Source organism: Argentina anserina, chromosome 4, assembly GCF_933775445.1.
Source record: "Argentina anserina chromosome 4, drPotAnse1.1, whole genome shotgun sequence".
Lineage (NCBI taxonomy): Eukaryota > Viridiplantae > Streptophyta > Magnoliopsida > Rosales > Rosaceae > Argentina > Argentina anserina.
In genome coordinates, this window is record NC_065875.1 from 3,215,198 (window position 1) to 3,239,157 (window position 23,960).

Here is a 23,960-nt window from a genome sequence, read left to right on the forward strand (position 1 = left end):
AAGAACATAGATTCGGCATAGTCTCAAAAACATATCAAATACAATATGAAAATTTTTAAACAAATACAAAACTAATACTTCTACATAAACAGCAACTTACAATCTTCATAGACAAAAAATTGTAGATTGACACAAATAAACAAAGCCATGTAGATGAGTTGCGAGAATCACATGTTGTAGGAACCTTAGAGGTACGGCTGCAATAGGTGAAACTTGGTGGAGATGATGATGGTTTTGGGGTGGTCGACTTGGCTGATTTGTGAGGGAAATTTATGGTGGTGTTTTGGTAGAGTTTTGGCTCTTGAATGCTAATGAGAAGTGATGATTTTTCTTTATGAATAATGTGTTATTTATATAAGAGTTTTGGCTCTTTGAATACTATAGCTTTGACATTTTCTCTTCAATTTCTTTCAATTTTTTTTGTCATTTGTGGGTGCAATCTCATATTTTCTCCTTTTTAGGTGTCGCATTCTTTCTCTCTTGTATTATCTCTTTTTATTTTCTTCATTTTTATTTCTCCTCAATTTCTTTCACTTATTTTTGTCATTGGTGGGTGCAATCTCCTTTGATAAATTCTTTATTTTTCTCTTTTTTAGGTGTCACATTTTTTCTCTATTGCATTATATTTTTTTATTCGCTTCCTTTTTATTTCTCTTTTTTTATTTTACTTATTTTTGTCATTGGTGGGTGCAAATTTCTTTAATAAATTCATTATTTTTCTCCTTTTTAGGTGTCTCATTCTTTTGCTCTTGCATTATCTCTTTTTTTTCTTTTTTTTCTCTCTTTTTCTTTCTTACTTTTGTCATTGGTGGGTGCAATCTCATTTGATCAATTTCTTCTTCTTCTTCCCCTTTTTAGGTGTCTCATTCTTTTTTTATTTTCCTCCTTTGCTTCTTTTCCTCTATCTTGTTCTTCATTCTAGCTACACAATCTCATCTTTAAAATATGAAAATAATAAAAGACAAGTAAGTTACAGAGTAGGAAAGTACGATTAGGAAAGTTACAGAATAAAAGTTTCGATTTAAGTAGAATTTTCCCAAATGGTACGTTTCCTAGTCTAAAAAGGATTCTTAATGCAAGTAGGATTCTCAATATATCACAAATGTTATAGAAATGCCGATTAATGAAGACTCCTAATTTAACTAGGTTTCTTAGTTACACAAGGAATCCTACTCTAAATAGGACTCTCGACAATCTCTTTGTTTTCAACCTGTTTTAACACCAAAATGCAATTAACGCCACCATAGACTCCTAACTCGACTAAATGACCCAATACTACAACAATAAGAGCTAAGTAAAGTACAAATGGAGGTAAAAATATGTTTAGAACGTTGCACTAAATGCTTCTATCAAAAACTCATTTATAAAGAAAGAAGATGCAATTTTTAAGGAAATTAGTTTTTGCTGATGGGAATGGAAATAGAATACCACCTCTAAGTAAGCTTGTAAATTAAGCCTAGGGCTGACAGACATACCCATATTTAGCCTAAAAAATTGGGCTGTAGGTCTGCTCGACCCAAACCAATGGGTGTGCTTTACTCGGCCCGTTTTAAAATGGGTAGGGTATGGACAATATTTTTCAAGCCCTGAGCTGACCCAAAGCCCTGCCCATACGGTATACTATGGGGACGACCCATAGCTCGACCCATTCTCAATGTCAAAATTTTATTATCAATTTATGAGTGATTAATATAAGTCATATAACCAGCAAATTATGTTGGTTCAATTGACAAATGTGTTAGTCTTATAAGAGAGGGTTCATGAGTTCAACTCATATCTCAATTAAAATTTTCAAATGAAAATTAAAATATTTTATTATCTAAAAATCACGGGTCAAATGTAGGTTGAGTCATGGGCGGGCTTTTTAAGCCCAAACTTTATCCGCCCAAAGGGCGGGCTCGGGCTTCACATATTTTGATAGGGATGACCTTGCCCTACACATTTTACACCTAGGGCTGAAAAAGGCATGGGCCAGGTAGTATGTGGGTCTTCATATCTTAGGGCTGGGCCGGCCCTGCCCTGTCAATTTTACAGGCCTACCCCTGAGTAGGTAATTTATTTTCGACTTTAAGAGAGAGTCAATTTCTAGTTAAATCACATTTTTTATTTCCATTTCAATATTCAATTATAACTAAACAACATTTAAGGATATAAATTGAAATAATTTCCTTTTCCATAGTAGAATTTCCTGCCAACCAAACAGGGCCTTATGGGCTTTGACCAGAGAGCCAGGAGGTTTAGATAAATTGGATGCAAGTTCGGATTTTTGTTCTAGAAGTCGATGGAATGAAGTTTAGGATCTTTAATCTAGTACCGGACAAAAATTTGGAAAAAAAATAATAATTATGGAAAGTATGTATACTATATAGAATTAGTGAAATAACTTAAATAACTGTTCAGTATGGAAAGTATCCGGGACTTCCCCGAAGATTCTGCAAATCATATTTACCAAATATTAGTCGGTTCAACCCGATTGAACTGACCCGGAGTCGACAATTCTTTGGAGCAGTCCATTGAATTTGGGCCTGCTCTAAGAAAGCCCATACGAAGTCACGCCTGATTTAATCATTTCTCATTGTAAATAAAAGTTAGGGATACAACTCACAAATCCAAAGAAGCCAAATTCACAGTCGAAGCTCCCAGAGACTTCACCGCCACTCCCTAGCACGGCGAGCCTCCGTCGCAAAACCCTAGCTCTCCCTCTCTCTCTCCGCCGAAATGAACTGCTCAAGTAAGCCTCTCTCTCTCTCTCTCTCTCTCTCTCTCTTTCTCTAACTATCCATCTCTGTTATCTTCTCTCGCATTTGCTGCTTTACTCTCGCTGATCTCTCTTCTCCGTCGGTACAGTCTCCGGTGAGGTGCCGGAAGAGCCCGTCGTCTCTAGGAAGTCTGGTCTGCTCTTCGAGAAGCGGTTAATAGAGCGCCACATCTCGGTGAGTTCCGTTTCTCTCTCTCCGAGCTCGTTCTAGGGTTTTGGATTTTGCTGTACTAGTGCTCACTGTTTGAATTTTACATGATTTAGGCTGATTTTGTAAGCTGTTACATTTTGTTTTATGCGGAGATTTATTTCAATTTTAGTGATGCTTAGACTAAGTAAGGATGTTGTGGTGGTGTGAAATTATTAGGAATATGGAAAATGCCCAATCACCGGCGAAGCTCTCACCGCTGATGATATCGTTCCGGTTAAAACCGGCAAGGTATGCTTGGTTTTGATTTGTTTAGAATGTATCATTGTTTCGGTACGACTTTCGGTTCAATTTTGAATTAGTTTACTGGTCAGAACATATGTGAGAGGATTATAACTTTATAAGTTGAGTTAGCTAGCTAGCGTGTTTTGATTATTGTAGCTTTCTGTGTTAATTAACTATTTGATGGCTTCTTGTGCAGATAGTGAGGCCCAGACCTGTACAAGCTGCGAGTATCCCTGGCATGCTCGGAATGTTTCAGAACGTAAGTCTTTTGAATATACTCTTATTGTTATAATGCCCTATATCAGACTCAATGGATGTACAATATTGCCTCCTTTTATTGTATTTTTTTTCATATAGTGTGTAAACAGTGTTAATTTTTTATCTAGTCGTTTAATGTTTCGTGCTTTGTCACTCTTATCAATAGGAATGGGACAGTTTGATGCTATCCAATTTTGCGATGGAGAAACAACTACATACAGCAAGGCAAGAGTTAAGTCACGCTTTGTATCAGGTACTGCCAACTAGGATGAACTTTTGAATCATGTGCATGTTTTTGTGTCAACTGTATCCTGATTTAGATCATGTAAGAGAAGTAGTATCTTAGTTTCCCTTATAGTTTCTGACATATGTTTGTAATTGAGCTCTGATAGGTCGTGAAATCTTGTTATATTATATGAAAGTTGTCTTTTTTAAAATTCCTAAGTTTTTTTAATTTTTGCAACTGTTTTTCATTTTACTTGGCATTGTTGATTCAATTTGGTCATAGTATCATGCTCTTGAATATGTTAACAGTTCGTTGAATGGTCTATTTCTGGTTTTTAAATTAGTAAAGGATAATTATTAGTCCCTAGATTGTTCACTCAAAGAACCTCATGAAACATGAGTTTTTGAACACATCCTTAAAAAAGCTGTCTTGAATGTTTTCAAAGGACTCATGATGATTGATAGGTCGCAGTTCTATTTATCTGTGTCATTTGTTGATTGCCGGTAGGGCAGTTTAGATAGGCATTACGCCTCAGCATTTTCTTTGATGACTATTTTTACTGCTGGGTTTGCTTTGTAATGTGTAATCTTTATTTATTCAGGATATTATTTTTATTTTAGGGAGCCTTCTTAAAATGTTTTAAGAGGTCCATGATCTCACTTTGCATCAACTTATTCCAGTCATAAGGTTTTGTATTGTTATCATCAAAAGTGCATATCGCACGTATTTTTTTTCCTTCCGAAATGCATAACTTCTATAGTATACTGTACGTTCTGTTGTTCTTTTGTAAATAGTAAATTTGTAATATGAGTGCTAACTTAAATTTTGTAATTGGCTGCATCTTGGCAGCATGATGCTGCTTGTCGTGTTATTGCAAGACTCAAGAAGGAGAGGGACGAAGCAAGATCGTTACTTGCTCAGGCAGACAGACAAATTCCTATGGCAGACAGACAAATTCCTATGTCAACCCCAGCCACTGCTGTTGCAGGGAATGCTCCTGTCCATAGCAATGGAACACAAGGTTTTTTTCCTACCTGAGATTTGGTATATTTGATGTTATGTAAGATATCCATCTTCTAACACATTTGAATATGTTCTTTTGTAGTTGCTGATGACCAGATTGGACATGGTGTGATGAATATGCGCCCTGGGATATCCCCCACTATCCTAGCTGAGCTGACAGACTGTAATACAGCACTATCACAGCAGCGAAAGAAGCGACAAGTACATTTTGTGCTACTGTTTTTCTGTAACTCTATATATTTATGTATTATATATCTGTATGTGTGTGTGTTCACTTTTGAGTGAAAGTGTTGGCGAAGTTCAGGTTCCACATAGCATTTATCTTACAATTTCGGATTGTTCATTATTCAGATATCTTCCACATTGGCTCCCATTGATGCTTTGGAGAGGTATACTCAGATATCCAGTCATCCTCTTCATAAAACAAGCAAGCCAGGAATTTTGTCGATCGATATTCATCATGAAAAGGTAAATTTTTATTTGTTTTATTTTGCTTACTACTATTTAATGCTTTCCAAGTGTTACCCCATGTCAGTCCTCAGCAAAAGAATATTAGCACTGAAGAGAAAGGTTGGGGGTAGACTTTTGATGCTCATTTTTTTGTAGAATTCCTTAAATAATTTTTACTGGATGACCCTTTTAATGCATTTGTTAGTGCAACATTGTTGCATAAAGTTTATATACTCATATATTCATAATAATTGAAAAGAAGGCACCAAAGCAGGCCATTAGCTAACAACTAATAGGTACGTTCGAGTTCATAATCACTTTTCTTATCCAGCTTTCTCCTTTCCCTTGCCAGGACATCATTGCAACTGGAGGAGTTGATACAAATGCTGTAATCTTTGATCAATCATCTGGCCAAATCTCATCTACTCTTAGTGGTCATTCAAAGAAGGTTAACAGCGTCAAATTTGTAGGCCGTGATAATCTGGTCATAACTGGGTCGGCAGACAAGGTAAGTTGCACTTATATTGTTTTCCTTCTGGTTTTATGCATCTGTACCATTTTATTCTTTTCTTGTCTTCATTATCTTAGTCATTTGTTGGCATCGTATGCCATTCATTATGTTCATTCGCCTGGCCACTGATAATTCTGCATGGTTAATGATAGAGAGCATGGGGTTTTTGTTTTTAAACACTGGTCAAAAAAGAATTTAAAGGAATATGGTTAATTTTTTTCATAGCTTTACCTGTCTGGGTCATGATGCTATTATAAACAAATGAGATTAGCGAAGTTGGAGTGAACTCAGTGTCTGCCTGTAAAGATGTGATAGCATAGGCTTGATAGTTGTAAATGTACTAGATATTATAGTTAGTGCACTCCATCTTTTAGTGCTCATCTCTGTTCTTTGTAATGTTGCAGACAGTTCGCATATGGCAAGGCTCCGATGATGGGAATTACAACTGTAACCACACGTTGAGGGATCATGCAGCTGAGGTAAATAGTTTTTAACTTGTCTTATTATCACCACAATTGCACTGAAAAGTTGCCTGAGTAATACCTTTCAATTGCACATAAATATTTTGAGCAGTAAATTGAGAAGAGGAACAAGGCATCTCAAATGATCATAACTGTATATTGCACATAGAAGTTTAATAAATGATATGCTTGTTATATACTGTGTTATTTTTGTAAATGCCAAGAATGTCGTTCGCCTAGCTGAGTTTTATCACATGGAACTCTGAATACTATGTTATTGGCCCAAGAGTTGGAATAAGCATCAGTACACTGGTTGATTAATTGAACTGTTTAATTTCACTATCTTCATGGCATTTCTCGATCCATCTTTTTTTTGGGTCTTGGTTCTAATTTCTATGTCCAAATAATTACGTGTTCCTGTATTCACGTGTTTGCTAATTGTAATTTTATGTAGCAATATATTTTGTACAGTTATTGAAACCTTTTTGTCTTGAGACAATCTGCTATCTGCCAATTATCTGTTCTGTAAATATCTATTTGGGCATTGCCCTGAAAAATATTTATTTATTGCTGTGCTAGTGATGTGATTTTGAAGCAATGCAACTCAAAACTTTCAGGTGCAAGCTGTTACTGTTCATGCCACAAATAACTACTTCGTAACTGCATCTCTTGATAGTACATGGTGCTTTTACGATATCACCTCCGGGCTATGTCTAACACAGGTTATTATTCTCTCGAGCTTACAGTTCATTTATAGACTGACATATGAAAAGCATATTACTTCGCAGTTACAGAGATACACTTGATAGTTTTTTTTTCTTTGGCAAGAATCTCTATACCTTTCTTTGATGGAAGAAAGTTCTTTTTGCTCTTTAGGTTCAGGATACTTCAGAATCTCAAGGTTACACATCTGTGGCCTTTCATCCTGATGGTCTCATCCTCGGAGCAGGTACCTCAGAGGCTGTTGTCAAAATCTGGGATGTGAAAAGTCAGGTGTGTAGTGGTCTTTATCTGCTTTAGTCCATGATTTTTTTAATTCATGATTTAATTTCATTCTTCTATTGATTCACAGACACGGGTTGCTAAATTCGATGGACATATTGGGGCAGTAAATTCCATCTCCTTCTCTGAAAATGGTTACTTTCTTGCGGTATGTGCTTGCTGTTAGAAAAGTAGATAAATTATTGAATAATACCTTATTCTGCTATCTTACATTTGAGTTGCATCAGACTGCCGCTAGTGATGGTGTTAAACTTTGGGATCTTCGCAAATTGAGGAACTTCAGGACATTTACTCCATATGGTCCTGAGACGCCAACAAACTCTGGTATGTAGTTTTCCATACTATTCTTTACATAGTAATTCCAGGAATCAAGCAATGAAAGCTTTTTTAACAATACGAAGGCTGTAGCTGCCAGTTTTCCATCTTAATTCATAACCTACATGTTGGCCCAGAATAAATTATGAAAGCTTTCTCTTGCAGTTGAATTTGACTTCAGTGGGAGTTACCTTGCTGCTGCAGGCTCTGATATAAGGTCAGTTTTGGTGTAAGATACATTTTTGGATTGGTATAAATTCATTTGATGGAGATGAGGAGTTGGATTCTTCTAATTAGATACATGTACATTTGAATACTGAAAGGCTGTCTGTTCTATGCTTGTATCCTACAAATTATGGCACGCCCTCCTTGGACTTCAATTGCCCCACCATTCCATGCTATCTTCATTCCCCTTTTAGGAAGATAATGAAGTGGAATTTTCCTGCGTTTAATTATGTCACTTGTATTGTGGCATTTAGGAAAACTGAAATCTTGGCTTAATTAATTTTTTCCCCAAGTAGCACGTTTCTCCTCGAGTCAAAGTGAGAAAGTTTATGTTGCATATTTTGTGAGTCGTCTATTAAACTGATAAGATCACAATATGTACATATCCATTCACAAAATTTTCTTTCCCTGAGACCAAATATATATTCTGCCGGTGTTTCTTACTTCCATGCAAATTTTGAAAACTGATATCTTTTTGGGTACTTTTGCAGAGTCTTCCAAGCTACTAGTGTCAAACAAGAATGGAACACTATAAAAACTTTCCCTGATATGTCTGGCACAGGTTAAGTTTCTTCTTCTAACCTGTCCCTTTTTTGTTTTGGTTGTAAATTGGAACTAGCGAGATGTTTCATTCCTTTCTTATTGTTTTCTTTTTAGTTTCGCATTTGGACTGACAATGCATCTGGTTTTAGGTAAAGCAACTAGTGTAAAGTTTGGCCCAGATGCCAAATATATTGCAGTAGGATCAATGGACCGAAATCTACGGATTTTTGGCTTGCCTGGCAGTGATGTTGAGATGGAGTCCTGAAGGGAAGCAGAGTATTTTGACGTCTGTTTATTAGCTCTGTGGGCGTGGAGAGGTGGTTCTGAAGCAAATTGTACCTATGGGCATTCTGCCTTGTATTCCTTGTGTAGTAGTGTCAACTGAGTTTTAGACATTGTTTAGGGAGAAAAAAAGAGAAGGAAAAACAGAATGAGATTAAAGATTATTAGTCGGGGAATGCTCGAGAGATTTTCTATTATCTTGGCATCTTGTACTCTATCATTGCTGATGTTGTAGTTCTGTACCAAAATTTCCATATGTTCTTAATGAGACTAGTCTTCTGGGAGATTCGCTCGAATTTCATGTTTCGAGCCTCGAAAGCTATAACATGAAGAGTTGTTTCTCCTAAGCACTCTTTAAATTGTAGATTCTTTATGGGGGTTTGATAATTAAGGGCATTTAAAGACCCAAAATGTTAATTTGAGCTCCTAGTTTGGGCTTTTGATGAAATAAGGGTATGTGTAAAATCTCTATCCTTTAAAGTTTGAATTATTACAAACATGCCACTCAAAACCTAATGGTCTAAAACCGTCTCTTTCTCGGATTTCATTTCTTTTTCTCTCTTTCTTTTTCACACTCTCTCTTTCTCTCTGCAACTGTCCCAACCGCACAAAACAAATTCGTTGAAAATCGTTCAACCTTCTCTCTCTCTCTCTCTCTCTCTCTCTCCCCAAACTGAGACAAACACCGGCGCCCGGATCGGATTTGCCGACGAAGTTCATCTCTCTCTCCCTTCGTCTACCGCCGCGCCTATCCTTCGCTCTCAAAGGTGAGATAAACTTGAATCTGAATGCTTAAACACACTACAATATCTATTTGGGTAACTATTTATCTGGGTAACACAACCTTGAATCACTATTCCGGACGAATTTTTCTTCTTCATTTGAATATGAACTTATCTTCCTCCTATGGATTTGAATCTCTATGTTTGATATCAGTTAGTTAGGCTTGGGAAAGCTGTTGTTACATGAAATTGTGATTATACTCGGTTGATTACTCTATGCTTGCGTTGAATACGATTTTTCTGTGAGTATGATGAATGGCCATGCTATAATGCTAGTCTCCTTTTGGTGTGTTTTGAACATTTGAATTTATTTTTAGGTAACTAATTTTTCATATACGTAACTGTGTAAGTAACTATGCAAATAACTGAATTTATTGTTATACAGTATCGATTTGATTTCATGATTGTTCATGCACATAACTATGTAAGTAACTGTGGAAGTGAATTTAGGGCCTTGCTTTGTGTAGTAGGATTCCAAGAATGGCGAAAAGCTCTGATAGCTCACGCCAAGAAACAACATCCAAACAATCAAAATCAGACGCCTTGAGGTCAGAATCAGATATAAATTATGAGCTACGCACAAAGGCGAGGAATGATTGTAATCTTGTGACTAATGAAGGTGATTCAGAGTATAATCCTTCAGAAGAGGCAAACGACGATTATGAGGATTTTGGTTCAAAGAAGACAAAGGTGAGAATGTTACTAGTTGTAGTTTTTAGTATGATTTTTCTCTGTGTACATATGGATGGAACCATTATTAGGTAACTATCTTAGTATCTGTGCTTGTATCTTTGAGCTAACTATTTGGTGTTGGGTAATTCTCTAAGTAACTGTGTGATTACTATTTCATAACTGTTCACTTAGCCTTGTGTATGTCTGCGTACATATCAGGTTACATCAATCTCTCTTTTTCTCATATATGCAGATAAACATGGCCCCAAAAGTAGGCAATAGAAAAAGAAAAGAAGTTAGTAGCAATGACGATGACGATGCAAATGATGATAGAGATCACAATGCAGTAGTGAAGAGGAAAAAAAAAGACACAAGAAAAGAAAAACAGAAGGAGGTAACAGTTATTGTACATTCATTTTACACTTATAAAAACTGTTAGCATAAGTACTATGCTTGGGTAATGTAATTGTTAGTGTACTTATCATCCAACTATTATTCACTTTAAACATTTACAGGCAACAAAGAAAGCAAGGGCAACAACAAAGAAGACTATTGCTCATCCAAAGCCAACCAAGATGCAGAGAAATGAGATGAGGAAAGGAAGAGACCGAGAGGTAACTATCATTGTAACTGATGGAATAAATTGATAGGTAACTGTGAGTGTACAATAATTGTGTTAGTGTATTAATCATCCAACTATAATCTGGTTTTGAGTTTTATAGGAAACAAAGAACGCAAGGAAGACTAGTAGCAGTAGAGCTGAGAAAGGAAAAGACAATAAAGTTAGTGCTCAACCTTGTAACTGCTTGTAATAATTTAATGGGTAACTGTATGAATGCAAAGTAACTGTGCATGTAACTTGATGTGTAACTGTGTCAATGTATCATGTAACTTGTTAAGAAACTATGTGATTGACCCTAAATAGTTCATTTAGAAAATATGTAAAGTAACTATGTGAGTAACTGGATATATAACTGTGTGAGTAACTGCATTTGCGTATCATGTAACTGTTTGAGTAACTGTATGAGTGTAAAGTAACTAGATTAGTAACTGTGTGAGTAACTGTGTCTGCATATCATGTAACTTATTAAGTAACTGTGTGACAGTAAAGTAACTAGATTAGTAACAGTGTCAATAATTGTATCTGCGTATCATGTAACTGATTGAGTAACTATTTGAGTATGATTTGTTTTTGTCATTTACAGGAACCAACTTACCAATTCAGAAGCTCTCTCCCTTCCTTAAATGAATACGGCTCTGTACCCGAAGGCGCAATGAAGCTGCTGGATGATATTCCATTTGGGAGGCTTTTTCGAGCGATAGAGCAGAGATTTGTGAAGGGGAGCAGCAAATCAAATCTGCAAGTTGGAATGCTGGCAGAATGCTATGATGAAAAGAAGGAAGGTTTTTTATTTGGAGGAAAGACCTACCGTCTTACTAATGCAGACACAACAAATATATTAGGACTCAACCTAGATGGGTCCTATGTTGTCACAAAGGTGAGTGAAGAATCTGACTTTACAAAGACTTTCTTTGGTGAAAAAAAGGATGTGGGCAAGGGCCTGGTGCTTAAAAAAAATACAGGAGGAGTGTAAAAAAATCCGAAAACTGAAGAAGAGGTTGAGAGAAGGGACGAAAACGTAGCACGCCTCATGATCCTAGACATGTTGATTAAGTTCTTAAGGTCCAATGTTAAAGGAGACATTCCATGGGACTATGTAAGGGCTGTGGAGAACTTGGATGAGTTGAAGAACATATGTTGGGCGAGGGAAGTTACTCATTATTTGAAAGGACGTATGACACAACTCAAACGATCCATAGCTGAAATTAAAAACATTGGTGGTTGTATTCAACTCTTCTTGGTAAGCTCTCTTTATCTCAAGTACCATTACTGATTTTAAGAAATACGACCAATCTCTTTGAGTAACTTGATGGGTAACTGTGTCACTGTATCATGTAACTTGTTTCGTAACTGTTTGAGTGTATTTTATTTTCCATACCAGTACTGGTTTTGCATGAAGAGCGGTAATGTGCCAACAATGCCTGGTATGGATGTTGAGAAGCTACTGATCAAGAGATGGGATCTTGAAGAGCTCCGGAAAAAGCTGAAAAATTGCAACTTGAAAGATGTGGCGGTAAGTGTGCTATCATATCCTTCACATTTGGTAACTGCATAAGTAACTGGTTGTGTAACTGTCTGTATGTAATATAACTGTGCATGTAGCTTGATGGTTAACTGTGTTGATAGCATGTAGCTAGTTGAGTAAATGTGTGATTGACTTTGAAAATAGTCATTTCAGAAGATATATTTCCTTAACTAGGTGAATAATTAGATAGGTAACCGTGTGAGTAACTGGATAAGTATCTGTCTGCGCAATTGGATAAGTAACTGTGAGTAACTGGATATGTAACTATATGAGTTTAAAGTAACTGTGTATGTAACTGTGAAACTAACGGTATTGATATTTTGTAACTTGTTCAGTAACTATGTGATTTAATCTTTTCAGAAAATGTTTCTCGATGTGGCGGAAGATCGCTTGGATGAAGATGATGATGCGGAGAAGTCAAAGACAACAGATTCGCATGAAGAGGAATTTGTGAAGATAAAAGATTCACATGCGGAAGAACTTAGAAAGATGAATGAAAACCACAACACGGAGAAGGAGGAGCTGCAAGCGAAGTTGCTGAAACTAGAGAGTGATTGGGAAATGATGTATATCGCACAGAAGATAATTGTTGAAACAAACAAAAAACTCGAGAAAGAAAATTCAGATCTCAAAGTCTATATCCGGAAGCTTGAGGAAAGGGATGGATTGTCAAACGATCAAGACAAACAAGTTAAAAAAGATGAGAATCAAGGTGCAAAAGGATTAGAATAATCTTCTGGTTTTTTTTAAAAAATTGCATTTAAACATTTTGTTGGTATGGAACAATTTATGTGACTTGCTAGTTATAAAATATTTAAATCCAAGATTTTTACTTGCATTTCGACTGGTATTATAGTTGCACAGTTCATTTTTGCTATTGTAAAATGTAACTAATGTAACTACCATTTGCACAGGTGATTTTTCACAAAAAAATTTGAGGTTATCGAACAGGCATCGTCCCAAGACACCGACATCTTAAAAAGAAATAAACATGATTGAAACAGGGGCAAGAATGAAGCGGCAACATGAGTCTGACCAAAAATTCGAAGGTAACTATAGTAACTATACGAATAACTTGTAGTTACACATTTCATTTTTGCTATTGTAACTACCATTTGCACATGTGATTTTGCTAACAAAAAAGCTGAGGTGATTGAACTGGGCTCGTCTCAAGATACAGACATTTTAGAAGAGGTAGAAAGGATTGAAAAAGAGGCAACAATAAAGCGAAATCATGAGTCAGAGGTTGCTGTGCAAAAATCTGAGGGTAATTCTCATTATAGTTGTTGATATGTAACTAACTGTGTCATATATATCATAAATATAACTAGAAATTCTTCAATACTGCAGATTCCGAACTCGAGAAGGTAGATTGAAGACCTGAGAAGCGCATCAAGGGTATGTTACTATCTATGTAATTAGTTAGGTAACTATACATGTGATTTTAAAATTGGTTCTGCCTATCTGTTGATGTTAGGGCTGGGCAAAAAGCCCGAAAAATAAAATAAACCCGGACCGGACCGCCGGGCCCGTCCGGGCGGGCCGGGTTTTTTGCCGGGCTCATATGTTGTCATGTGATAAACGGGCCGGGCTTTGTTATGTCCGGGCCGGTCCCGGGCCTTCAAATCTTTAAACAAAAAAAACCCGGAAACCCGGGACATTAGGTGTTATTATGTAATTGGTTTTCGTAAGTGATCCTAAACTTATAGAATAGATACAATGACACTGGAACATAACCAAATAACCTTAAACTTAACTAATTTGAATCCCATAATTCCCATTGTCGTCGCCTCGCACTGCCGATTCGCCGCCAACTAGCCAAAAACAGAGTTAGGCCCGGAAAACCGGGCGGGCTCGGCCCGGATATTACCGGTCCGGGTTTTACCCGGGCCCTGCAATTAATTGACCCGGGCCGGGTTTTACCCGGGCCCTGGTTTTTTTAGAAAAAAACCCGGCCCGTCACACTACAACCGGGCCGGGCCCGGGCCCTGAAAAAAATTGCCCGGGCCGGGCCCGTGCCCAGCCCTAGTTGATGTAACTCATAGTTACACAGGTAGTTACATGACTAATTTTGCTAAGAATTTAAATAACCTCTTCAGTAACTATACATGTAACTGATAGTTACACAGGCAGTTACACAGAACATTTATGCTAAGAATTGTAATAACTATTTAGGTAACTATACATGTAATTCTATAACTGATAGTTACATATGCAGTTACATGAACATTTTTGTATGTTTCTTACTCGACAGATAATGCAATGCAACAACAACTTCGATCACCGCCTCACTCAATCTCTAGAGAAGCAAGATGGTTGCCAGTGTCGCCGGTGACAGACATGCCATCATTCAATTTTGGATTCTCTCCTTTTTTAACTCCTACTTCACCTGTCATTCATATCCCGGCTAGTAATTACAAGAGTCCAGCTCAAGTGATGATGGAGGCTGAACCGGAGAAGTATCAAATTATTGAATCACCACATGCAACTCCAATAAGCTATTTGCCAGCGAAAAAGAAGGCCCATTTGTCAGCGAAAAAGTATGACCATTTGCTAGCGAAGAAGAAGGTCCATAAATTTGAATTGGACGAGAATGTTGGAAAGACAACATCTTCTTTGGGTCTGTACTCTTACATTTTCCGTTTGAAGGCCAAAACCCGAATTCCGAACAAGTCTAATATATACTGGTGGGATGACGTGAAAAAAATAAGAGAATAGAAAAAATGGGAGAAAGAAATGTGGGAAAGGAAGAGAAAGGAGGCTGAAGAACAGAAGAAGAATACAACATCTCAACTGAATATTTCCCCCGAGGTATTTGAGACGACAAAGAACGGTAATCCCGTATATGCTGTAACTGATACTGAAGAACCTAAGGCTAGCCCGGTGGTAGTGCCTGACTGGGACAAACACCCTGTTTACAAATGTTTAGACCCTGATACAAAGCAGAGACTACGAGAATATTGTCAAGATGAAAATGGGTAAGTACTTGGTTAACTAACTGACCTAGTAACTATCTATTATTGGTAACTATCTGCGTAACTGTCTTTGTATCTGGATATTGGTAACTATCTGGGTATCTATTGGGGTAACTATATGTATAACTATCTTTGTATTTGGATGTGTAACTATCTATTGTTGGTAACTATCTAGGTAAATATCTACGTAACTGTCTTTGTATCTGGATATTGGTAACTATCTACGTAACTGTCTTTGTATCTGGATGTGTAACTATCTTGTTGGTAACTATCGAGGCTATTTGCGTAACTGTCTTTGTATCTAGATATTGGTACCTATTTGGGTAACTATCTGTGTAACTTTCTTTGTATCTGGATATGTAACTATCTAGTGTTGGTAACTATATAGGTAACTATCTACGTAACTGTCTTTGTATCTGGATGTGTAACTATCTATTGTTGATAACTATCTGTGTAACTATCTTTGTATCTGGATGTGTAACTGTAACTTTGTGACTTCATGTGCAGACTTTTTTTCTGGGAGGGCTCTGAGATCGCAACTGAAATAGGCATGTATGAAATCGAGCAGATGGTAATGCAAGCTCCAGTTGCAAACAACGTTATAGATGCATATGGAGCTTTGTTGTATGGTGAAATGATTGACAAGAATAATCATTGTCCACCAACAGTGCAAGTTATGCAGACACATTCTTGGGTAAAATAAAACTGACTTTTGAGAAAGCAATAAAATGAAAATTTTATTTTAAAAACGACAACCTAAAAGAAAGCTAATCTTTTGTTTTGTATGAAACAGAATGCGACGGAAACTCTTGAAGCCCAATACATGCACAAGTTCCTATGTGAACTACTGTATGAGAAAATTGGAAAAGCAGACCTCATACTTTTCTCAATGACACATGGAACAGGGTTTCACCACACTTTGTTGGTTTTTGATAGAGAATGATACATATTTGTCTATTTTGATTCGTTACGTAATAAGTCAAGACCAGATAACGGGGATAGCTTCAGGAATGTTGAGAAACTGGTATGCCGCCCTTATTTTCATTTAGCTAGTTACAGAGGCAGTTACATAGCTTGTTACCTTTAGTTGATGTCGTTTACGTAGCTACCTTTAGTTGTTGTCCTTTAGCTTGTTACATTTTCTTGCTCTCATTTAACTAGTTACGGGGACAATTACATAGCTAGTGACCTTTACTTGATGTCATTTAGCCGGAGACAGTTACATAGCTAGTTACCTATGGTTGTTGTCATTTACTTAGTTACAGAGACAGTTACAGAACTAGTTACCGAGACAGTTACATATATATTTACCTTTACTTGATTTCATTTAGCTAGTTGCAGGAGACAGTTACATATCTAGTTACCTTTATTTAATGTCATATAGCTAGTTATGGAGACAGTTACATATCTAGTTACCTTGGGAAAACACTGCAACTAAAGTTTAATGTTTTTTAATGTTAAAAACAGGCTCACATGATCAATATATGGATGAGAGCTGTCCAGGACCAAGTGGATGAAATGCTGAAGCAAGGATGCCGGTTTAGACCAGACGAGAACGGGAGCACTAATATAACATTGAATATGGTGCAGCACCCTCTCTCTGATATTGAAAGGCAGACAATCATCTAGATTAAAGACAACTATAGGATGAATATACCCGTGACTTATTTCAAAGGATACTTGCCTCAACAAAAATCTGGAACGTAAGTACTGGTAACTGTCATAGTAACTATTAATAATTTTCTTGGTAACTATCTAAGTTCTAGTAACTGAATTTGTATCCTGGTAACTTAATTAGTAACTATCTTTGTTACTTCTTATAACATGATAGACTGTGGAATTTATGTCCTATACTACATGAGCACAATTATATCTCTGGGGGAATTACTGACAAAGTTCACGAAGAAAGACGACATCAATCCTACAAGGTATATGGCGAAAGTTTTGAAGAGATTTGTGGACAATCGGCACAGTTGGAGAAAAGCATAAACAAATAGGATTCAGATGATGTAGGATTCAAATATTGTAGGTGGAAAGTGATTAGGAAATTGTTTGATTTATGGAAATTCACATTATGTTGACTAACTTGCTTGGTAACTGTATAATCATTTGGTAATTTTTTTAGTAACTATATTTCTGAATATTATAAAATAGTTCTAGGGTTAATAAACCCTACACCCTAAACGCCAAAACATTGTTCTGCGCCACTTATTTTTCACTCATGAGTATGACGACCATATTTACCATAAAAGAATCATCATCACCACCCAAGTAACTATATATTGAACGTTTAAGTTTGTTGAGCTATCTAAAACTGCACTATGTGGATGCATATTAGAACGTTAGGGTCCTACTATTTGATAATTGTTTTTTCTTTCATGAAAGGCAGCGTGCCGCTGCACCGCGCCTCGGCAGCGTTCCGCTGGATGAACCGATATGAAGAACTGACGTATTGAAGCCGGTATATCAATTATGTAATATCAATTATGTATTTGCAATGAAGAACTAACCATATAATATCAATTATGTAAAACAAAATCTACTATTGCTTAATACTCAGTATATCTGCTATGAGCAATGTATAGTTATTTCTAAATACACGAACAAAATATCTGCTAATATAATTCAAGATTTATATTAAAGTAACTAGGATAGTAACTATATTGAGTTTTTACAAGTCAATCTGGTGTGATTTGCATACTTCTTGCACCTGCTACGTTTGATTGTCCTTAGAACTTCATTCTTACTTCTAAACCTCTGTGTCTTTGGTCTTCCAGCCGACTTTTTTGTCAAAGGCGGCTCCAACATAAATAATGAAGATAGAGCTACATCGACCGGCTTTGAAATTGTAGGAACATGATTGATTGAAAAAGAATACGTCTCAAGGTACTTTTCCACCTTTGTAAACACACAACAAAAAAACAATAGTTACCAAAACAGTTAGTTAGACAGTTACACAGGCAGAGACCACATGTAACAGGATGTGTAACTAGCTAAGAAATACCCGCACAACAACAAAATAAATAGAGTAGAGATGAAAGAACAGTAACGCACCTTGAAAATAGGGTTGATGTATCAGTAAGGGGAGGCACCATGTTGTTGAATGACAACGAGGGCATGTGAGCAAGGAAATCCATGAACTTGCCATTCTCCACACGAACAATAAGAACCTGTCAAATTCACCATAACTGAATACTTCTGTGTTTGAACTTCATACACATGGGTATCAGATCTTCTAAATTTTCCAGTGTCTTCCCAACTCCAAGTTATCAATTAACTTATTTTCTACTCTCGGGCACAACTCAGTGACCCAATTTTTTGAGTCTTCTTTACGAGTTGCAATTAGCACCATAGACTTAATTCTAATACCTTCATTAAGCTCAATAATAGGAAGAGTTTTCAAATCCTTCACCCAATTATTGAAGCACTCAGCGAGATTATTTGTCATTTCTCCAAACCTTTCACCATTAGAGTAAGATGAAGCCCATGTGTCCAAAGGGAGATCCACTAAAAAATTTTCTACAACTTCACCACCTTCACGCTTAAATTTCTCAAAGTTCATCTGAAACTGATCTGTGGTACGAGAATAAGCACAGCACATGAATAATTTTGAAATCCTGCTTCTAAGATAGGAACCAGCAGCAAACTTTCCTTCAAGATTATCACGGAGATGCCTGTAACAATATCTCATTGGAGCGTTAGGAAACACTGATTAGACTGATTTACAAAGCCCATGATTGCGATCAGAAATGAATGTGATCTACCTTGTAGAGTATGTAGACATATATTAAGCTAAAATTCCCAGAAAGAACGTCCAGTTATTCTCGGTTTCAGAATCCACAATAGCATAAGCTACCAGATACAAACCTGCAAAACAATAAAAAAAATAACATAAGTAACTATATACGTAACTATGTAAGTAGCCATGTCAGATTCTTAGTTACATGAATAGCTACCATGTTAGATTCGTAGTTACATGAATAGTTACATTCACATAAACGTTTGGAAGTGAGAAAACAAAGAATAAAATTAAAAGGCATTTATGTAACTAATTGTAATTCTAGTTAAGTAAGTCATATATTCGAAGTTACTTAACTAGTTACATAAACAGAGTCCACATGAAGGAAATCAGAAAGAAGAAGAAATTAAGGGGCATGCACCTTGATTTGCATCCTTTGCTGATGCAGAAAGAAGTTGTCATTTGTACTTATTGGTGATAAAGGTAGCATCAATAAAGAGAATTGGTCTGCAACTCTGGAAACCTTTCATCCAAGCATCATAACTCACAAACAAACGAAGAAACCTTTTTGTTTCTATATCTCATTGCACTATCACCCTTGAACCAGGGTTGCATTCAACGGTGCGGTTGCAGAACCAAGACAAATGATTGTAAGACTCAGCTTCATTACCAAGAATTTCTTCTCTAGCGCGTTCCCTACCATACCAGGCAGTACGATAAGGAACATCCAAACCATAATTCTGTTTTATATCTTGACATATATCAATAGCCTTCTTGTTAGGATTCTCCCGCAACTTATCAAGCATTTTCTCCTTTATAATCTTGCTTCCCATCATCTTACTCTTTTGAAGTCGGATAACACCACGACATTTATGTTCGTTCACCAATTCCTTAATCTCAAAGAAACCATTATACCTGCGTAAAAAGTATCATCAATGAAACTAACTACAATAAAAATAATAAGAGTAACTGCAAGGAGAACTGCTAAAGTAACTGCGATAAAACTCTAGTACCTATCAATGTAATTAAACTGGAATGAAAAACATATACATTATACCTGCTTAAAGATGCCTTCACAGTCCACTCACAACCTTCAGAAACTTTCTTCTTACAGAAAGCAACAACACGATGCTTCTTATTTGTAACAAAATCAAATTCAAATCCCACTTCAATTGCATACATTCTCAACTTCGTCCTAAACTCTTTCACACCATCCTCAAAAATCTGGCCTTTGGAGTGAATCAGAGATTCCCATCCTTTCGTTAAATACATCTTTGGTTGCTCCCGCCTATAACAACCCAAGTACTCATTTTCATCAAGCATCACACTAGACTCATCACTAACATCATTGCTCACTACACTAGAAGAAGAACAACTAGCATCCATCAAGCAGATATCTACATCAACAAAATCATAATTATATCGCTCTAAAACTCTAAACATCAACTTCATGTCAACTTCATTTCCCAATTGGTAAACAGTAGTATCTGGAGGAACAATATACTTGAGCTTCAAAGCACCTCTACACAAATCTGGAAAACGATCTTGTACGCGGTGACAAAATTCGGGGAAAGAACAATTATATGAAAATGAAATAGCTGCTCCTTCACCAGAATATACAAGCTTAGCTATACAACCCTCCATTCCACCTACAAAAGAGATTATGAATCATAATAAGATGGATAGTACCTATAAACACCTGGTAACTATACAATCAGTGTAACTAGGGTTGGAACTGTGATAACGCAAGTAACCATACATGTAACTGTCCGAGCTGCAAATTACTAGCAAGGTAACTACGAAGTAACAGACTAAATAATGAAACTATGAACATGAAAGTAACACACAAAAGTAAAATTCAAAACTATAGGTTCAAAACAATGTGCAGCAATCAACAAATCTAATTCTTCATTTTGACAAGACAAAAACAAAAGGGAAAACAACATGTGAAGACTGAAAGAAATCAAAATAAAACTACTGACTACTCAAAATACAATGAAACAAAATCGAAATGTCATATGAAGCTATCAGAGTTGACAAACAAGCTAAAATTAAGTAAAATAGCTCAAGTAACTGACAAAGTAACTACCAACATAACTGTGAGACAAAACGAAATAACAAATACAGCAATAAAAGTTGACAAACCAGCTAAAATCAAGTACAAGTAACTGATAAAGTAACTACCAACATAACTGTGAGACAAACGAAAGAAACTTAAAAAATTTCAAGCAATGTACGAAATCAGAGAGCAAAATGTAATCTAACAACGCTGGAAACCTATCTAAACAGCAAATACAACATTGTAACTGAAAAATCACACAATATAATTTACCCAAACCGAAATAAACTATGATGATTTGAATGACCAAACAAGAAAACGATGACCATTGAGACGAAATTGATGTGAGGCGCGCAGTGATTACCTGAGATCAGAAGAGGAGCTTCAATGGCGGAATGGCAGATGGAGAAGAAGAACTCACCAGGTCGTCTTCGTCTTCAACATCGTCTTCAATAGAAACGGCGAGAGAATTCCGATCTGGAGAGAGAGACAGTTTCGATATGGATATATATATATATATATATATATATATATATATATATATATATAGAGTTTCGATGAGAAAGCTTCAATCAAGAGAGAGAGAAGGAGAAATTTAGATCAGAGTAATATCAGGTAAATTGAAGAAGAAAGGGTATAAAGGTCATAGGGAAAAAAGAAAACATCACCCTTTTATCATTTTGTAAAAGAAAAAGAACATTTTTATCATTCATACTCTTTAATTAGGGTGTTTTTTTAACAATTCATAAACTAATGGCTTTTCTTAACATTTTGATCTTGAAACAGCCCTTTTCAATCATTTCTTCATTCTTTATCGGTGGGTGTTTTCCTTAAAATCTCGATTTGATGTTGCATAGTTACAATACCTACATTCCCATAGGAATTTAAAGGATTGATATGCATGTTTGCCAAGTATCTAAGAATAAGAGTCCAAATTTAAGTAGGAATACCTAAAATCCTTCATACACACCCCTATACCGTAACTATTTGGCAATCAACTTCTCTACGTAGATACGTTTCTGAAGTCCCATATGTATATATAAAGGCGTTCTACATAAAATTAGGGTAACGCAGAGGAATCGAAGCTGATGAAACATAGCCGAAGGGAGAAGAATCACGAATTGAAGGTTATGGAAGATGATGCTGATCGAATATCACAGTTGCCGGAACACATCATGGAGAAAATCCTCTTTCTCTTGCCAGCCATGGATGCCATCAGTATGAGCTTCACCTCCAATACATGGAAAACTCTATGGAACTCCCTGCCCCTCTCCCATTTTGATTTCAAAATTACTGATCGCTATAACAAAGGTTCAACAGCACAGAAACATATAGCCAGAATCAATGAATCCTTGAAGATACTGAAAGAAGATGAAGACCATCATCGGAAAAGGATCATCGACTCGTTTAGGTTGAGAGGAATCCTGTTCAGGAATTCTTACGAAACTAGTCTTATTTTAGAGTCATGGATGAAGCTTGTGACCAATAACTACATCAAAGAGCTTGAGCTCCACTTCAAGTCCGTATATGGAACATTACAAAAACTCGATCGCTTGTGTTTTCCTTATTCCCTTGGTGTTGATGCTACTTCGTTAGTTGTATTGAGGTTAAGTTATGTTATCATGGAGCCCTACCCAGATTATTTGGAGAGTTCAATAATACCTCCAAGGGACAAGAAATTTCCTTTCTTAAGAGAGATCAGTTTGTTTGTTGTTAAGTTTAATAGCTCCGTCGTTGATCACCTCCTTTCTAAATGCCCTTCACTTCAGAGTTTGAAAGTCCATTATTGTTCAAACCTCAAATCTTTTCAAATTTGTGGAGCCATGTTCCCTAAGCTCAACACTGTTTCCCTTGTACTAATTGAAACTCTTGATTACAAGATTGAGCTTCCTAATCTTCAAACTCTTTGCATTGAATTTGTTTCCTCTGGTTACACTGACCTGTCCAAGGTCTGCTGCAGTAACGTGAAGACGTTGAGGGTTTGTGCTCCTCCAAATAATCTCATCAATACCAACCAATATCTCGAGAAACTTACATCCGATTTTCCCCTCCTTGAGGATCTGACCTTGTCTGCTGCTTTCGATTCAGCCAAGACGAAAATCTCTAGTCACCAACTCAAGAAATTGACAATAATAGCTCTACAAAGAGTGAAAACGGAACATAGTTACATACCAGAGCTCAACCTAGATACTCCGAGTCTTCTCTGTTTCTTCTGCAACAACCGTGGAGCTCACATAGTAATGAAATCTACCAGGTCAGAAGTAGTTGATCTTGAGCGTATTGGAGGTAATGCGCATCTTGCCACACCATGGTTTCTTGAATTGCAACAATATCTCCCAATGCTTGAGCCACACGCGTTGAACGTAACAATTATGCCTCTCAACGATGTAAGTCCTCTACTAATTTATTTTCATGTTGTTGTTGTTGGAATTACTTTCTTCCACATTTGTATCTATCACCTTACAACTCTAAATATATGTAGGTCGCATTTTCTGTTGAAGAACTAGGAGAGGATAAATTTTTCCCGTTGCCCGAGGTGTACTTGTCCTGGAATAATCCAATATACACATCTTCTCGATGGCTTACCCTAGTGTTTTCATCCAATAATTCTATTCGTACAAATAATTGCCGGCCATTAATCCATCACCAAAAGATTTGGTAAAGGTTTACACAGCTATATTGGATTGAATTTGGACAGTTAAGCTGGTTTCTTGACTGATTATCGTTTTTGTTCAGTACTTCAGTTCATTTAGATTCAATCTGTATGGAAGACAATCCTCTCTGCAGTTGGCAGCATAACTTTGAATTTCAATTCAGAGCTCTTCTAAAAAGACGGACCGAATTCTTAGAGCTTCAAGTTAGCTGCATGTTGATATGAATTTAAGAAAGTCCCTTTGGAGTTGTCAAACAATTATGCTGTGTTCAATTATCCTGAGTTTGGATGGAGTAATCTTATTTTGATGGAAATTTTATGTTGATAAAAATTCTGTTTTCAAATATTTGCAATTACGTACCAAGCATATGAATCTAGTTACCGGTCTTGTATCCCAACATCTGGTATACCAGGGTTACTTGTTGGAAATAACAAAACTTTGCAAT

At 36.5% G+C, this 23,960-nt stretch overlaps 2 protein-coding genes across 2 annotated transcripts; both read left to right on the forward strand.

Annotated features, from left to right (window-relative positions):
• The first annotated feature begins 2,600 nt into the window (after positions 1-2,600).
• Positions 2,601-8,909, forward strand: LOC126789979 (pre-mRNA-processing factor 19-like). Its single transcript, XM_050516093.1, has 17 exons — positions 2,601-2,731; positions 2,848-2,933; positions 3,126-3,197; positions 3,388-3,450; positions 3,616-3,702; positions 4,525-4,696; positions 4,781-4,899; positions 5,050-5,166; positions 5,501-5,656; positions 6,064-6,138; positions 6,738-6,842; positions 6,997-7,113; positions 7,193-7,270; positions 7,350-7,446; positions 7,603-7,654; positions 8,154-8,224; positions 8,355-8,909. The coding sequence occupies exons 1-17, from the start codon at positions 2,719-2,721 to the stop codon at positions 8,468-8,470; spliced, it is 1,596 nt and encodes a 531-aa protein (XP_050372050.1). The 5' UTR covers positions 2,601-2,718; the 3' UTR covers positions 8,471-8,909.
• Positions 8,910-21,991: 13,082 nt separating this feature from the next.
• Positions 21,992-23,660, forward strand: LOC126791051 (F-box/LRR-repeat protein At3g26922-like). The gene is made up of 3 exons (XM_050517447.1): positions 21,992-23,248; positions 23,344-23,397; positions 23,598-23,660. The coding sequence occupies exons 1-3, from the start codon at positions 21,992-21,994 to the stop codon at positions 23,658-23,660; spliced, it is 1,374 nt and encodes a 457-aa protein (XP_050373404.1).
• The last annotated feature ends 300 nt before the right edge of the window (positions 23,661-23,960 follow it).

Excerpts from the sequence above, each read along its gene's own strand:
- LOC126789979 (XM_050516093.1), top strand. Across the intron at positions 3,703-4,524 it reads TAAGTCACGCTTTGTATCAG|CATGATGCTGCTTGTCGTGT; the intron begins GTACTGCCAACT and ends GCATCTTGGCAG. Across the intron at positions 6,843-6,996 it reads CCGGGCTATGTCTAACACAG|GTTCAGGATACTTCAGAATC; the intron begins GTTATTATTCTC and ends TTTGCTCTTTAG.
- LOC126791051 (XM_050517447.1), top strand. The coding sequence starts at position 21,992 with ATGGAAGATGATGCTGATCGAATATCACAGTTGCCGGAACACATCATG. Across the intron at positions 23,249-23,343 it reads CAATTATGCCTCTCAACGAT|GTCGCATTTTCTGTTGAAGA; the intron begins GTAAGTCCTCTA and ends AAATATATGTAG. Across the intron at positions 23,398-23,597 it reads AATTTTTCCCGTTGCCCGAG|TACTTCAGTTCATTTAGATT; the intron begins GTGTACTTGTCC and ends GTTTTTGTTCAG.